This window comes from Polypterus senegalus, chromosome 5 (genome assembly GCF_016835505.1).
Source record: "Polypterus senegalus isolate Bchr_013 chromosome 5, ASM1683550v1, whole genome shotgun sequence".
NCBI classification, from domain to species: Eukaryota; Metazoa; Chordata; class Cladistia; order Polypteriformes; family Polypteridae; genus Polypterus; species Polypterus senegalus.
Window position 1 is genome coordinate 58056308 of NC_053158.1, and position 18756 is coordinate 58075063.

General features: G+C 34.7%; 1 protein-coding gene across 2 annotated transcripts in view; it reads left to right on the top strand.

Moving 5' to 3' along the window:
• The window catches only part of cdh2 (cadherin 2, type 1, N-cadherin (neuronal)), a 130448-nt gene that overhangs the window by 37726 nt on the left and 73966 nt on the right, over positions 1-18756 (top strand). Inside the window, exon 1 of one of the 2 annotated variants that reach the window (XM_039754670.1) lies at positions 872-899. The exons of the other annotated variant lie outside the window; for it this stretch is intronic. Within the exon in view, the coding sequence (XP_039610604.1) occupies positions 887-899 (13 nt within the window). The 5' untranslated portion in view covers positions 872-886. Of the gene's footprint in view, positions 1-871; positions 900-18756 lie in introns of those variants that run through there. 2 annotated transcript variants of the gene reach the window in all.

The window sequence follows — 18756 nt, forward strand, 5'->3', positions numbered from 1 at the left end:
GTTGTTCAAAAGCTGATCAGTCTGGAAAGAAAATCTTCAAGGAATCATGTTACTATTGTCCTGGCTGAGATGTTGGATTGTGTATTTCACCATGCTTCAAGATATACCGCACAAATGACACATTATGAAAGCATAAACACGAATTAGCAGTTTTTATTATTCATCATTATTAACATTTTTATACTTCTGACATTGCACTTTTAGTGTTTTGCACATTTTATAGTAGAAACTTCAGATTTAATAAATATGTAATTTTTCAAGCCCAAAAAGCAACACTTTTTTTTTTTTTGTTTCTTTTGAGAAAAAAATGTAATGCGAAGGATGTTTAATATAGTGAGTCCCCTCAAAGAGCCATGTAAAGAGCAGAGAATCCATCCGTTGTGGTGCATGGTGCCGATGCTACAATATAAAGGTGGTTTAAGAGAATGGATTTGCTAATGTAAATAGAAAGCATTTCCACTCTTTTAATGTGCTGCTCTATGGTGCACAGAAATTGTGTTGCATTGTGAAAACGCATAGCATGCTGCATAATGTGGCACAAAATCATGGCTTGCATGTACCTGAAGAGACGTGGAACGATGAACCTGACCCATGCCAACCAAATAATCAGCCAAATTGGACAGCATTACAACTTTGTTTTACCTGTTTTTACATTCTACTAATTACATGCAATCAGATACAGAAATAATTTTTTAAGCAGTTTATTTAATTTGTGGTCAATATCACATAGTTCATCCCTTATATTCCTTTTCACAGCATCCACTTTTGTATTTTGTGATTCCAGAACGGCATCTGTAACCAAACCACCACATGGTCACCCAGTGGTTTCTGAGGCAGAGATGTGTGTGCATCCAGGACCTGAAGATGTCCTGCACACATCAACACCATGTTGTCTAGAGGTCAGTTTTCGTAATATCTGAAATAAACTGACAGTGAGCTGCAACTTGCTTTTCGCATCAACTTTGATAAATGGCAACTCCGTTTTTCATTTCAGGCTCTGTGTGACTTTCTGGATTTCAACTTTCAAGAGTCTCCCCCACGCTTTATCACTCTATCAACTTCCTTTTATTGCTTATATCACAACCACTACAAAAATTTGTAAAATTTTTCCTTGCCTCCACTTTGCATTTTCTGACGTTCAAATGTGCTTTTTGTCATTTTCTTTTAACAACACATTGAAATGAAGGGGCTATTTATATTGATTTGCATTGTCACTAATGTGAAATTCTAGGAGGAGTCGGGGTGGGGCTGATGGGACATGCATGTGTGTTACATTCACGTTCATTGGGATTTATAATGGGAAATTGTGTGGAACTTGGCATATGCACAGTTTTATGCATCTGAATTTTTTTTGTCCATACATTTCCAGTTTTATCCGTACGCAGTGTTTTTAGTGTGAATTCTATGCACAGTGTTAAACATGAGGCCCCATGTGATTAACCATTGATCATAGAAAGTGGAAATGGGGGTGGCAGAGCTAGGAGAGGTATTTTTATTAGGAATCAAATTTAATTTGCTGCGAGACATATACAAATTAGTCACAAGCCTAAAATTGAGGACAACTATAATTTAAATAAGAGAAACTGATATCTTATAGCTTCATATTTACAATTGAATAAGACTTAAATCACCATTGTGCATTTTTGTTAAAAGAATATATGCCTTCTAAGTCTATCTGTTATTTTTGGTTAAATCATCATCCAGGCAGATATCCATTTCCACTGGCCCCTACCTGGGATCATATATCCCGTTGGTTTACTCAAAATTAACCTAGGATATGTTTGAGAAGCTTTATGATATTCAGTAGGGCAACACAAATCAGACTTGCATCAGTATCTTAATATTGAGAACTTTTTTTTTTTAAATTTAAAATTTTTACAGAAAGTTATTCCACATGCAGTCAAATATTTATCTTTAGCTATTTATGTAGGCATGTTTAATGCATTATGTTAGAAATCACAGTTTGAACAATGATGATAAATGCAGCTGTTGAAATAAAGCTTCACACTTGTTAACATTCGTTGAATTTTAAGATTCATAATGCATTAAATGTTACTGGCTACCTGTCACACTCATAAAAATAAAATCATTTTGTACAAGAGAAAACCAACTTTACATATGGACATGTACATGTTTGTCTCCATGTAAGCCTTTATTAACTAAGAAAGTTTAGATTCTACTTCTCCAAGCCCCAAATTATCACAAGGAATAACTTAACTTTTCCCTCCATCAACCTTAAGAGTTTTAAGAACATTCTTTTCTTAAACACTATCTGTGTAGTGTTACCTATGGAAAAATAACTCTGGAATGTCCTCCTCTTCTTGTTTGAGTTAATTAAGAAACGCGATTTGTAACATAGATTTTTTGGGGTTTTTTTTTTTTCGTATTTTTGAATAACTGTTTGGTGTCCCCAACAGTTCTAGTGACCCGGCACTAAAAACTAAAGAGACTAAACTGAAATTTATGCATGTCACAAGGTGAACCGATCAAAAAATATATATTAATGACTGAAAACGGTACTATACTATGTTTAAAAAAAATCTTTCCATTCTTGTTGATAAGCTTAGACTCCTTTTTAGATTTTTGTACTTGTCCTTTAAATTAGTGTAATAATCTGAAAATATTCTTCTGACTTGTCATATTCATAAAAGAATAACATATAAACATATACTTTTAAAATGTTGAAACTTCTAAATCTAAATTTTTGTTCTGTTTAAACATAAGTAAATTTTTATCCTAGTCCATTTTGGAGGTTTGCAGAAATTTAGATTTTAGTGGTAGGAGGTTTTAATTACACTTTATTGCACTCTGGCTGGAATGTGGCTATACAAAGCTGTTTGCACACATCATTATCTTCTTGCCTGTTTTGCATTGTGCTCATTTCCTACCAGGACACTTCCTAATAGTGGAGACACCTAAAAGGAAAATGCATTGATATTTAGGATACTAATTATGAAGCTTGAAATGAGCAGGCAATGCCCCCTCCCCTGTCTCCTTGTCTGAAACTGCTATTTTAGTAATTCAAAGCTTGGCAGGAGGCAGAAAATGGGGCAGCATCTGACTCTTAAGTGAGCTCTATTTTAGGTGCAGCTCTTATGCAGAGAACCCTGTTACTAGTACATGCAAATATACCTTTGTGTATTTCCAGGTGTTGTCTTAAAGGTGCAGATTCCTAATGCACCTGCACTTATCTTTCATGCAACTCTGCATATTTAGAGTTCAGCAACAGCAGTATAAACACTGCAGATGTAAGCCAGTTAAATACAGTTGATTTAACAAATCCAAGCTTAAATTCCACAGTAACTGATTAAAAAAAAATAAGTGGCGAGCAATGTTAGTAATAAAAGTTACATTGGCTTTGAATTTATGAATTTATGAAATTATGAATTGAAGGTTTGAGCAGTATGTATTATAGAGCCATGATATTTATTTAAGTGGAATATAAAAATGAAATTGGGGTTTGTATAATAACTAACAAAGTAATATTGTCTGTAGTAAGCTCATCCACATGAAATCTTATTTAACTATTTTTAGACTTTGCATTTTCTGAGACCATATACAGTTAGCTGCCTTGTAGGACAATTGAATGTAATTTCCCAATGCGTTTCCAAAACGGTTAACAAAAAAAATATATATATATATATATATATATATATATATATATTTGTGACCACATAAGTGGTGTATCTGTAAGTTTACCTTTTTGTATTTAAGTTTGTCTCTTCCTGAAAATTATCCACAAGCAAACATTTGCTTGGTCATAAGCTGTTTGTTTTTTTTGAGCATGCGTTGAGCTATTTATATGGTTGAGCTAATTTATTAAATACTTGTAGGAATTGTAAGCTTTTTGTTTTTGGTACTTGGATATCCTAATTAAAAGGCATTACTACCAAGCTTTGTTATAATGTGCATATGTAATATAGAGTTGTATGGCATTTCAGCCAAAAGCATTTATTGGTCATGAAAGGCTTCAGAAGATTGACTGCTCTTACATTTAATTGTCATGTAGAGTTTGTTAGTATTAATACTCTTTTAAAGAGCAAAAATGCAGTTCATCTGATTTTATTTTTTAATACACATATTTCAGAAGGATTCCTGAATACTACTGTGATCCAGTCAGTATTTTCAACAGTGTGTCAATTTTTATTGATCTTTTGGAATTGGTACACTTTGCCTGCAGATAGACATTCATTGGTGGAGCAGATGTAACTGTATTTGTGTATCTCTTTAGAATTCAGCCTAAAGGGATATTTTTGCATACCTCTAAAGTAGGTTAATGGTGACACTTGTGAGCCTTGCATGTTTGCTTTCTCTCGAGTGTTAATTGACAGTATTGTGTGAAAGGAAGTTATTAGTTTTCTTGTTTATGGTTTGTTTTTTTATCATTCCAAGTAAGCTTAGTAAAAAGTGGAAGCTTAACGTAAAAGCAATTGCATGCGAGGTCATGTTAATGATATTGTCATTGCCCTATATTTTCCTAAGGTTCACCATTTGTGAAAAAATGTTACGCTTAGCATGTAGCATATTTGTTTCTTTAAAATGTTCTTCAAACTTGCTTATTTCATTCATTGTTGCCTTTGTAGAATATAGAAGCCATACATTAATAACCAATTCAGCACTAGTTCCTCACTACTGTGCAAATATAGAGCCACCAGTTAGCATAACTTGTGTTTTGATTATGTGAGGAAATCCACACAAACAATGGGGACAATGTACAAACACCACACAGACTAATCTGGGTGCATAGCTAAACGACACTCCTCGATTTAGGAACCTGTCTTGCAAGTACTGTATGTAGGGTATGAAAGGGAACCCATGCAGACATTGGGAGGATGTACAAAATTCACAAAGTAACATGGTTGGAATGCAAACTCCAAGAGCTGTAATGAAGCAGTAATAACAAATGTACTACTCTGCCATTTAAATTTTTTCTAATTTAAAATAAAAAGTAACAATGAGTTTTACTCCTGTTTGTGTATTATTGCAGTTATCTATAATTGTAAAATCTTCAGGCACTTAATCCATCCATCCATTATCCAACACACTTAATCCTGCTCAGGATTTTGTGAAAGCTGTACTGAGACAAGAAAAACTGAAGCCTGACCTTGCAGTACAGGGTGTAAATGCAAGAAAGATGCCTAGACAAGGGCATAAGTCTGTCAGATATAAAATATAACAATTTAGTAACCAAAGGTTTAAAAATAAGTAAAAAGGGTGTAAATATTATGCTCAGTATTTTTCCCCCTGAAATGCTTTACTTGTATACCTGCCACAAATTCTAAGAATAGCAACAATACTGTATTTCTCCAAATTAGTGAGGATGTACAAATTGACAGGTAAATACCAAGAAAAGAATGTTTATTCAGCAAGGAACACATTGGATTTGAAGCTTTAAGGTTAAGGTTTACATGATGTTCACATTTCACTCCTTGCTTAGCAAGCATCTGCATGATAATTATTGATTACAAAAAATTGTGCTGCCTTGGTTCTTTGGCTTGTCTTTGCAACTACTTTGGTGGTCTTTCCAGTGTAATGATAATTGTTGTTTGTTGGTAAGCTTGCATTTTAATGTAGACTGTGCTCTAATCCAAGATAATTATGTTTAGTATCTTTTCAGATATTTGCATCCCTGTGTTTTTTCAATAAGTATGACTTTCCTGCAGCTCACACCTATAAATTACACCTGCTCCTTTTTTCTCTTTTTTCTGCTTTGTTTTAAAATGCAGTGTTCAGTAAAAGAAATATTTCCATGTCAATGCACAATTCACAAACCGGTTGCTATAAAGGAATTTTACTAGTATTTTTAGTGCATTGCCCACAGTTTTACATTGTAAAATTTGATTTTTTAATAGCAGTTAAGGACTCCAGTGTCATGACAGCCTCTTATGTATATTTCAGCTCCTCCCATGATGTGTGCCAGTTTGTAAAAAAGGAAAAGGTGGCCAAGTATGTTTTTATCAAAGTGTGTCTGCATATTTTTAAGACCTAACATTAAAATTTTCTTTAGTTTCTGTACACATTTATTATTAATTTGGTAGTGACTATATACATATATGCTTTTTTTTTTATTTCCTAATTTTTCATCTGAGCAGAAAGGATATTTTTGTGTATTCCTGATTGCATGAAATGCAACACCCATAGTAACCTCCGGTTGCCTGGGTAACAAACTACTACTTTTCAAAGCTCTGTGTTAGACTTCTAGTGTAGTATACCATTTGACAACAAGAGTTGTATTATCCACCTGGAGAGTTTTACTTTAGGTCTGTTAAATATGGTTATGTTTATAAATGTATTTTTACTTGCTATTCACAAATGTCCTTTGCATATTCTCTTGGAATGCATACACTAAAAGTATTAGTAAAACTAATATGGAAAATAAAACACCTTTGCACTGAATATGTAGGTTGAAGAAAAAGAAAGGTATGCAATCTTACTTGTTCCCAATATGGTAGAATTGACAGTTAAAAAAAAAAAAAATAATAATAATACACCAGGAAGACACCTAAACCAAAAAAAAAAAAAACTGGATACCCAGTGTACACAACACACAAAATCTATACTGGACATAGCAGAATTCTAGTTAAAGAAAAAAGGTTTGTAAAAAGCCATTGGCTTTTAAATAGAGCAATGGGAAAAAGCAAAGTGGAAATGTGAATATCCCAGAAGATTCTAAGCTTCAGTGTTGTGATTTTAATTAAGACATTTATCCAATGTTTATTTGCAAAAAAGAATGCTTGGAACATGAAGAAAAAATTTCTCAAATACTGAAATATCGAAACACATTTGTTTTAAGCATGCTTTATGTAGTATCTATCCTCTCTGTAGCCATGGGGTTAGCCTTTCCACTTGCAATACCATAGTTATACCGGTTTAATTACTCAATAATATAATGCTACATTTGTCAAACAGTTCTGTGAAAGTCTTGGAAATACATTTTTATTATATACAACACTTAGAGAACTTGACAATAACTTTAAAAATGCTGTTTGGTTAGCATTGCTTAACCATGATGAAGCAGGGTACTGCATCGTAAGAGTGAAAAGCTGCCATTGTTTGTACATTTCATTACGTTTGTGAATACCTGCTTAGCATTTCCAGAAGACAGAAAGGGTGCGTTTGTGCCAGTAAAATGATCTGACATGAGCCCCATTTCCTTTTTCAGCCAAGCAAAAAAAGTCAGTATCCTAGCTATATAAGATGTCTTGGATTTTGTACTCTGGACAAATGGGGATTCCCACATTCTGTCTATACTGGCTTAATCATTTGTTTGAACATTTGAAGTTTTCCAGGGGAGAATCTTTTTTGTTTTTAATAATTCTAACTCAAAAATTAAGATTATGCAAATGAAAAATTCATTTTGGTCATCGTGAGAAAAAAATGTATCATTATTGTAAAGATAAGTATATCATTCGGCAACCGAATTGATGAAGATGCAAATCATCTTTTGTATTGTATTTATTCTGGATTATTACAGGATCCCATCACTTCTCAAAAACCTGACCATCTAGCATTTTCTGTACAGTGGAACTAGCATTGCCAGATTTGTTTTCATCCAAATAAATTTATCATGTTGTGCTTTACTGAATGATTTATTTGTTGTTTGACAGATATTGATTCTGTTGTACTGGCTATTAATGTAAACAGGTGTGTGAGATCTTAACAATACAGTCATTTGTGGTATGTATTCACAATGAAAGCTAACATGTTTGTAGGGGGTGGAGTTTATTCTGACATATTTTCATTTCATTTTTACATTGGATGCTTCGGCTTATAGAATAAGCCCATATTACAAAAGTCAGTAGAATTTTCCATGTAGGATTTATTCACAAAATGTTTGCTTACTTGCATTGTTTTCCTTTTGTTTCCCTGAAAAGAACGGTGATAGTTCCAAAACCTTTTTCAAAGCAGCACTTAGTGTTTTATTTTGTTTTTTTTATGTACTATACTGTTATAACTAGCAACACTGCCAATTATGACCTACAAAAACTACAGCCCCATTACCAACTACAGACCCACTACCAAACTACTAGTTAACAATACATGTTCTAATTATTGTTTTAGGTCTTACGCTGACATACCAGTTATTTCAGGAGGAGACTTATTTGTAACATACAATCTTCACTTGTGATTTTTCATTAAGTGACAGTGTTAAAAAGCCTTTGCAAGATGCACATTACATCTTGGCCTTCATCAGTAGCATTCACCCGTATCTGTAATAATATAATTCTTTCCATTTATATAGTGCTTTTCTCAGTATTCAAAGTGCTCAATGGGGGGGGAAGCAATTTCATCCACCACCAATAAGCAGCATCTACCTGGATGATGCAATTGTAGCCATTTTGGCACCAGTACACTCCCCACATATCAGTTGTAAAAGGGGAAGTGTTGACAGAGAGAGAGAGAGACAGTTAGAGTCAGAACCTTGGTTTTATGTCTCATCTGAAGGATAGCACCATGTTTACAGCACAGTGGGATCCACATTCAGACCACAGGGTAAGCTTTCCCTGCTGACCTCACTGACACCTGTTCCAGTTGCAACCCAAGCTTTTCCTAGATGGTTTCCCAACCATGTACTGGCAGGGCCCAAACATGCTTAGTTTCAGGTAGATGACTTCTTCTGAAGCGCATATGGTATGCCTGAAGTTATCGACATATCAACTTTGTTTACACTGACTATAGCCAAAAAAATAAATTACACTGAATATAAGTTGAGTTGTGTCCTTTCAGTTAGTTTTCTAATTACCTGGTTTAGTAAATGTATTCCCCTTCTTAGTTTGAAGTCTCATGTATAGAAAAAAATGTCAGATTTGTTGTTGGAACATATCAATTAAGATGCCATTTGTCATAAAATACAACTTGTAATGTTTTTGCAGTGGTCAGTTAGAAATGTAAAATGTGTTGTCACATAGCCAATTCTGGCATTTAACTGCCAATCTGTGGTAGGATTTGCGGATATTGAAGTAACTTAACAATGTATGTAGCTGCCTTCAGTACTCTATTGTTTGACCAAATTTAATTTGCAGATTTTTGGGTAGACAAAATAATACATCCTACCTATTCCATTCTGAAAAAGATCTACATAGCTGCCATCTTGCTTGCTTCATGCATTACTTAGATGGTTATGTTGTGTTCTCTGCAAAAATTAGCAAAGATACTGCACACTGGAGTAATAGGTGTGGATAAACATTACACTTCTATTTGTAGATTTTTGTCATTATATTTGGGCAGTCCGCACTCTAAACTACCCGTCAGACCAGGCAAGTTAAATACAGAGGTACAAGAAACTTATTTCGGTTTTATTGGCATTCAAAGATAACTTTTTTCATTTCATGCTTCTGTAAAAAGTGCTAAATACAGTCATGTGAAAACATTAGGACACCCTTTGAAAGCATGTGGTTTTTTGTAACATTTTTAATAAATGGTTATTTCATCTCCGTTTCAACAATACAGAGAGATTAAAGTAATCCAACTAAACAAAGAAAACTGAAGAAAAGTCTTCAAGATCTTCTGTAAATGTCATTCTACAAAAATGCCTATTCTAACTGAGGAAAAAGATAGGACACCCTCACATGTATTCCCTCTTAAATTGGCTCAGATCTCACACAGGTATATCACACCAGGTGCACATAATTAGTAGATCGTTACTCTGCATGTTGAATGAGGCTTGCCCTATTTAAACCTCAGACATTTAGTTTGGTGTGCTCCTGACTGTTGAAGTGAGAGTGAGCACCATGGTGAGAACAAAAGAGCTGTCAGAGGACTTCAGAAAAAAGATTGTAGCAGCCTATGAGTCTGGGAAGGGATTTAAAAGATCTCAAAAGATTTTGAAATCAGCCATTCCACTGTCCGGAAGATAGTCTACAAGTGGAGGGCTTTCAAAACAACTGCCAACATGCCCAGGACTGGTCGCCCCAGCAAGTTCACCCCAAGAGCAGACCGCAAGATGCTAAAAGAGGTCTCCAAAACCCTAAAGTGTCATCTCGAGAACTACAGCAGGCTCTGGCTACTGTTGATGTAGAAGTACATGCCTCTACAATCAGAAAGAGACTGTACAAGTTTAACTTGCATGGGAGGTGTGCAAGGAGGAAACCTTTGCTTTCCAAGAGAAACATCGAGGCCAGACTGACATTTGCCAGAGATAAAGTTGACAAAGACCAGGACTTCTGGAATAATGTTCTTTGGACAGATGAGTCCAAAATTGAATTATTTGGACACAACAGCAGAGGACATGTTTGGCGTAAACCAAACACAGCATTCCAAGAAAAGAACCTCATACCAACTGTGAAGCATGGAGGTGGAAGTGTCATGGTTTGGGGCTGCTTTGCTGCAGCAGGACCTGGTCAGCTCACCATCATAGAATCCCGATGAGTTCTACTGTGTATCAGAAGGTGCTTGAAGAACATGTGAGACCATCAGTTAGAAAATTAAAGCTGAAGCGGAACTGGACCATGCAACATGACAATGACCCAAAACATACTAGTAAATCAACCAAAGATTGGCTGAAAAAGAAGAAATGGAGAGTCCTGGAATGGCCAAGTCAAAGTCCAGATTTGAATCCCATTGAGATGCTGTGGGGTGACTTGAAAAGGGCTGTACGTGCAAGAAACCCCTCAAACATCTCACAGCTGAAAAAGTTCTGCATTGAGGAGTGGGGTAAAATTTCCTCAGACCGATGTCGAAGACTGGTAGATGGCTACAAGAACCGTCTCACTGCAGTTATTTCAGCCAAAGGAGGTAACACTCGCTATTAGGGGCAAGGGTGTCCTATCTTTTTCCTCAGTTAGAATAGGCATTTTTGTAGAATGACATTTACAGAAGATCTTGAAAAGACTTTTCCTCAGTTTTCTTTGTTTAGTTGGATTACTTTAATCTCTCTGTATTGTTGAAACGGAGATGAAATAACCATTTATTAAAAATGTTACAAAAAACCACATGCTTTCAAAGGGTGTCCTAATGTTTTCACATGACTGTAAGTATCATTTTTACCTTTGCAACTTTCCTGTATTGCACTAGGTCTGCCATAAACTCCCCCTTCCCACCCCTTTTCCTCCCACTCCCCTGCCCCTATGTCAAAATATATAATTGAAGAAAGATGAACACCAGGGCTACTTACTGACATCTGGCATAGATGTCTGAAATACAAAATTTTAAACCATTAAAAACATTTTAAAGAAGTATATAAATACAGTACTGGATGAGTATGTAATTCTTCAGGTACATTTTTGGTTTATAATGTAAAACAAATACATATAATTGTAATTTAATTTTATATAAACTGATGAACAATATTATTTATATACACACACACACTTTTGCTGTATATCAAAATGTACAAAGTATTAAATTATATATTTGTGATGCAATCAGAGGGTCCACCTCCCCCGAACAAATCAAAAGAATCAATTCACTTAACCCTAGAATTACCAGAGCCTACGAAAAAACTTGTAAATCCGTCCCACCTTAAATCGCTTCTTAAATCCCTTCACACCTCTCCGCCAGAGTCCTTTGTCTTCCAAATGTGCTGATAAAGAGAAGCTAGAAGCAGCCGGATATTCCATCCCCCCACCAATTTAGAACGTGCACGAACTTCTCCAAGCCCATGCCTTGATTATCTGGGAGTGAAGTGGAGTTTTAGAGTGGAAATAATAGATCGTTATTTGGAACATACGCATTTCATATCTCTTCCGTTTCTACAGTAATCTGTGTAAACACATTGTTAAAACAGAAACATTTTTTATATTCTAGTAGTAGATGACAAAATGTAGGCAAACTATATAATGTATGAAGCCTGAAGTCCAAATATCAAAAATATTTTCATTTTCACAAAAGTTACAAATATAAGACAACAATTGCGCTTTTATTCAAAAATATAGCTGCAGAAAAAAAAAGCCGCCTTAACATGTGACATTGACACCCACTAATTACGACCGCCTCCGTGGCGCAATACATTCGGCTACTGACTGGGAATCAAAAGATCGCGAGTTCGATTCTGCAGTATTCCATTTTGAGAAGTAAACTGCTCTTAGTCTTACTATTTTAGAATAAAAGCATACATTTGATTTCAGTCTGTAACAGCCGGTGTAATTTATGATCCTTATAAAGGTTAGCTTTGTGTTTTTTTTTTTTATTCACTTTTCATTCTCTCAGTCACGTTCAGAATCAATCCATACAACCCCATCTGACACGGCTGTTTTCAAATAAAGACGCTCTATAGCTCTGCAGTGTACCACGATGCATACTAATGCACCCCAAACCGAAAGGGTTCTGACACACAAACGCTGGCGAAGCTGCCTTCTTCGTATCTCACTGTCACTTGATTTTCTTTTTATTCAGTTTTATTGAGTGTTCCTGCCAGTCCCCACATGTTGCTGTATGCTGTTTCTTTTGTACTCCTGGACATGCAGAGGAGAGAATGGTAAAGAGCAGTAACTTCGGTGCTATATGCAATCATCAGACACTCCCCATCTGCCTGTGTCGCTCAAACACAGGAACATATGTTGGTGTAAAAGTATAATAAAAGTGCACTTTTATTCAAGTGCACTTTTTCCATTGAATTTTCCTGTAAGAAGCAATGTACACACTTCTCTCTATGCTGTGGTTATTACACACCTGAAAGAGAGACAATATATGTGAAAACATCATCGCACTAATGCAATATTATTTGAAAACGAACTACTAATCAGATCAGTAAACGCAATCGAAATGTCCTTGCTCACTTGTTCTATATTTAGTATAATTTCTTGCTTGACCGCATGCTTCAGTGCCTTGGTTTCTCGCTCCTCGTCACTGAAGTGCTTTTTACGATTTGCTTGATGCTCAGCAGATTTTGCCTCTCTGGTTGTTTTTCATGGAATTATGCTAATTAGCACTTTATTTGCCAATCTGTTTGCTGTTGATACACAAGCATAGGTCTCTTTAACCAACCTTTATGCCTGTGTAATAAAGTAATGATTCGCTGATCAATAAATACATTCCAAAATGTTTTTAAGCATGTTGTTTTAAGAAGTTACAGCAACAGAGAAAGTTGTGTAATACAACAAAACACTAGATATTAAATCTCCACAAGTTGTTCCTGCACTTAACATTCAGAGAATGGAGGTGATTTTTCTCTTATGACCATTCTCATCATATCATTGACCTTTGCAATCGCAGGTGGTCTTTTTCTCTTTCCATCATGCCATTTTGTTTGCATATCATATAAGAAAGGGACCAGTGCAGGTCAGTTTGGAGAGGTTGGTACTACTTCACATTTTGTTGTGCAATAAACTAGTCCCAGTAGCTTTATGAGTAATTGTATGACAGACAGACTTTAGCATTTTATATGTAATTTTGTAAAAGTGTTTACTCGTGTTGATGAATAAATGCATTTCAATCTGTCTAGATTTACAGGTCAAATGTACCTATTTTGTAGTACAGTTCTTAACCTGCAATGGTTAAACCATGTTAATCATGATTTTTGGATAGACTTTAAAACTGCAGTTTATTTAGCTGATGTACCTTTTTCACTTTTGTCTTTAAAGGTTGAAAAAATACTCGCGAAGTTTGTTAATATTTACCTGCCTAATTGAAGTCATTCATGTTAATGTTTTTAGGCAGATTTTTGTCACCATTGCACCCACTGCATCATGTGTTCTTATTATACTTTGTCCTTTTAAAGAATAATGTAAAGTGTAAGTAAGTGTAGTGTGAAAGACTGCATTTTGTAAATGAGCAAACTAGTGCTAAAAATTACCAAACTTACATTTTTTTTTAAACTGGTGTACATGAATCTGATCGTATTCAATCATTATCTGTTTGTTTATGCTATATTGCAAATGGTTGTCAACCCCCTTTTATGGAGCTTTTGTTGCTGTTTGGTTTATTGTACTTACCCCATTTTTTTTATACCCATTGCATGTTCAGCCTACTGGAAGGGGTGGCGGTTTCTTGATGTCTTACAGAGTCGGGGCTTGGAGCAGTCAAAAATTGGGGCCTATTAAAGCCCCTTGAGACATTCTTTGTGTGATTTCAGGCTGTGCTAGAAATGCATTTTTGTTGTTCCTTCATTGCAGTGTGCTCTGCAGACTTGTAAAGGTGTAAGGTGACCTTACAATGGAGGGAATGTTTCATTATTTAGCTCTTTTGTTCATAACATACTTCCATTGTACTATTTCTGATTTCTCTTGGTATGAGTGACCTAGTTTATGTCAAGAAGATGTAGTTTTCTTTACGAATGGGTGTATATGTAAAATTAACCAAGATATTATTGTATTAACTTCAGTTTTTAAAAGTATTTTATTTAAGTCAAAAGATTTAAAAGATGCCTCAGTATGTTAACATAGTTTGTTACTGCATGATCCACTCTACGTATTTACTAATGTAAATGAAGTAAACAACATTTAATACTTTTGATCCTATTTTGTTTTAGCAGAACATGTAGTGATAGTAAAAGATACAATCTTGTGGCTGTACAAATGTTTGTTTTTTTTTTTTTAAACCAGTCATGTTTGCTGGCAAATAATTATACAATGAGGAGGGATTTCTTTCTTATGTGAGCCACCTAAACACTAGTATATTGTAGAGTCGTGGTGAAGATCTCTGATCAAATTGCTATCAATAAATGCTGAAAAATCAACTTGGTTGTCAAATTTCTAGTTTTAGCTGAATTAAATAGTATAAGAACTGCATTCGTTAACCTGCATGCATAAGTACATACTTTACATTGTGCTTCTTTCATCTAAGCAGTTCTTTTAATCTGTTAAGTTAAACTATCTCACACTGTGGTTGTGAACACACTACTTTTGATATGGTAGACTGTGTGAAGTTGTTTGATTACTTACAGCAGGAAGTCTTGGCTGCATATGGAAATGATTGCTGAAGGCCAGTGCTGTGCTGTCACTCTTCAAGTTTGTGTATTAAGCCAGCATTCTTGAAATATAAGTCTGTTTGCATGGTCAAAAGGTTAAAACATCTCTGGTAACTAAGGAAAATGTCTTGACAGCTGGGTCTGTCCTTCTGCCTAATGGGCCATTTCTGCAATTGGATATAGCCAAACTAATTGGTTTCTGCAGGGGGCATATGTTTCTTTTTATTTTGCTAGCATGTCTGTAGAATTCATTTTGATTGAAAACATTAACAAAACACAAGGCCAAATTTGGCTTGATGTTTACTAATGTAGAAAGATAAGTGCTCCATGCTAACACTCCCACTGAGTTTAAGAAGCAAGAAAACGGCAAGCAGTAACTACTGTAGGAAAAGGCACAACTTATCTATTGAAGGAAAATGAAGCACTTTATATGTAATTCAAAATGTTTTATTTTGAAACAAATGATTATAGTTTAACAAAACAGATTTATCTAAATTATGTAGTTATAAGTACAACCTTTTTTAAGTGAAACTGTCAGTTTTTGCTTTCTATTATACATTTTAAATCTGACCTTTTGGCTAGGTAAATCCAGCACCTTCTTGCATCCATTCTGAAACAACCTTTCACTCCACCCCCACCTCTGTCTCTGTAACTAACCAACAGTTTTGAAAATCAGGTCACTGCACATGGGGCATTTATACTTAACAATACATATGCACAGTTGCTTTAATGGCAGTATACCAAAGTGTTTTACGTTATTTTCATTCCTAACTCCTAATGCTTATTGAAGGTGTCTATCACTGTTTTAATTAAATCCCCATTGAAGAAGTAGATTTAACTTGGCAAGTTGATTCCACTGTGTTTGGTAATTTACCAAAACTAGAAATACATATAAAAAAGGAATGAAAAATATTACCCCCTCCTAACGTGCACACACACACACACTTAAATTATGTTGACATGACAAAGACTAAAAAGTGGACTTGAATGCTGCACTTACTATGAACTTCTTACCTTCAAAGTTGCATTATTGGTGTCAACACAAGAATACAAATCCACTTTCTACACTGGTCATTTATTTAAAATCTGTCTAACCGGCAATGAAAATCCTGTAAAATTGTTATATATTTTTTCACTTTGGGCATGATAACCATTTTCATAAGCATAGATTGTAAAATTAAATATATCACACATTTAGCAGCATTACTGTTTCAAAGATTATTTTTGCTTGGAGAAATGAGCTATAAACCGTTCTTAATGACTTTCATGTTCTGCGCATGTTCTTTAATTAAACAATTTGTAAGAGCTTTATCAGTACATTTGATCTGAATTATACTCTCGTTGCAGTTGTTTCTTCTTGAAAAAAATAGTTGCTGGAAGAGTGTATTAGAGAGAAATCTCCCAGCACACAACAGAGTAGATACCCAGGAGGGCATTTACTTTTCCACCTGCTCATTATACTATTGTTTTAAAGCTGATTCGTCCTCAGGCATAAACTTGCCTTCTGTGTTAATATTAGAAGAATGATATTTATATTCTCAAACTAAATAATACAAATCATTCAGATGATTTACAGTCATAATCTTAATTCACCCAATTTATATTCTTGTTCTGAATGAATTACTGCATGCTTTTAGTTTTTTCCTATTCAGATTGGACATTTACCATATTTGTATACTATTAAGGTTTTTACAGTGGTGGCTGTGGTGGACTTTTTTATTCTGATTTTGCTTTAGTCACCTCATTTTGTTTGTAGGAAGTGGGTTCAGTTTCTGATGACCTTGGGCTAAATTAGTTTTTGCAAAGCTTTTTTTTTAGGTGTGCAGGTTCAAATAGCACTAACCGTTCTGATTAGCAGTTTCCTGCATTTAATGTTGGGTCAAGTGCTTAGTTGTACTTTGTGTGTGTGTGTGTGTGTTTTTTTTTTTTTTTTTTTAAAGGTTGCATCCCTTAATCCATCCTGACCATAATAATTTTGTTTCCCCTCATACATTTGATGAATGGAGATGAAAGAAAAAATAAATGGAGATGAATTTTAATATCAGAAGACTGTAATCTAGGAGAAAGCTTCATTCTAAAGTACAATTGAAGTCCTTTCTTACTGCATTGGGATTTTTAACATATTGCTTATTTTAAAATTTTGTTTTTGATGTATATAGTTTTCTTGAATATTTGTGTAAGAAAAAAGGGTAGCATTTCTTGCTAACTACAACAAATATAAAATTAAGAGTACTGTTAAGTTGAAATGTACTATAAGTTTATTTTGTATACAGTTACAAAAAGAAAGGCATTACTGATGAGTGAACCCTGCTGGGTATTTGTTTCTCTGTGAGTTTGCTGAAATAGTGAAAATAATTGGGAACTTCGTGGAATATGGCGAAGTGTATTGCAGTCCACAAAAACTGCTTTAGAATGGAATATAATGGTTCTTATGTTCCTTTTTAGTGTCCCGGACGGTCAGGGAAAAAGCCAGCTATGCTAGACTGATTATTATGTGCAAATATGTGAACGGAGCTGTGTGTGTGTGCGCGCGCGCATTTTTATGATTTGGCACCCAGTGGTTCTCAGTTTAAACATTTAGTACTACTATACATATCTTGTGTTTTATATTGCATTTAAATTGGTTTATTATTATGCATGTTTGTTACTTTAAAACTTTCAAGAACAATTTTTTTAGATAATGTTGAATGGAGCACAGTACTAACTCTTAAGGGTGAATGTTGAGGGACTGCTTTAACTGGTTAGTAACAAGGGGCATTAAGGGGCAGAAATCCTCTATACAAATTTTCCTTTCAAGTGAAAGAAGTCATAAAGGACAGGCCTGGAAACATCAAGCAAGTGTTGCCATTTGGAATAAATCATAGGTGCTACATCTTGTTATGGAGAACACTGCTTCTTGTCCTGACTGCTTAGCTATTAACTTCTTCTTGCAACCATACTGTAGGTGTATGAAATCTCTCATGTTAATTTTCAAGGGGTGACCAAGATCTGTGTTTGCCCAACTTTTGAGAGCAAACAGGCGGTTACAAATACCTTTTAGAAGATATGCTTTGGGCACATTATTTTATAGTTGGGTAAGTGGATGAGCTAGGAGTCTATCTCCTGACTCTCTAAGAGTCACGATTAACATAATTTAGCAAAATCTCTAAATCAGCTAATTGACTACACTGATTTTAAAATTGTAGCAAACTCTATACTTTTTATAAATTAGTGATGCTCCGATCATTCAGCCTCTGATCTAAGTCGTCTTTTTTTAGTGAAAAATCGATCAGTGATCAGTAAATTTGCCAATCACAAAAACTGATCTTTTCATTCACTGCTTTTCATAGCTTTACGGTAATTTAGTGGTAGTGCATCTTTAATTACCGGAGTAGAGACCGCTGTTTGTTTTTTTTTTTTGCAGCAGCAGACTTCCTGCTGCGTAAACAAAGAACAGCAAGTTAGGGGGTGTGTGTTTTTTTTAAGCAGAGAGTGAAAGACAATTGGAATATTGGCCTTCACGTTAAACAAAATGGAGTATGAAAGCAAGAATCAGAGAAGTTGTCCTGTGCAGTTCGACAAACTGCAAGAAAGCTATTTTAATGAATTCAGACCTTTTTTTTTTTTTTTTTCTTATTTAATTAAAACAGACACCATTTGTTTGGACTGCAAGCTTTTTTTATGCAGCAGTGTATCTATTTTAGATATATTTTTATTATTGTTTTTAATTGGAAAAAGAAGCAAAAGATGATTTTGACAGTGCCACTTAGTAAACAATAGGCTTGTTGGCTTATCTGCAAAATGTCTTTTACTTATAAACCAGTTAGGCATGTTGTTCATCAAGAAGATGCAAAACTAACTTATGAACATTTGATACATTTGCTGCTCTTTTTAAATATTTATACTTTATTTTTTGTTGCCATGTGCGTTGC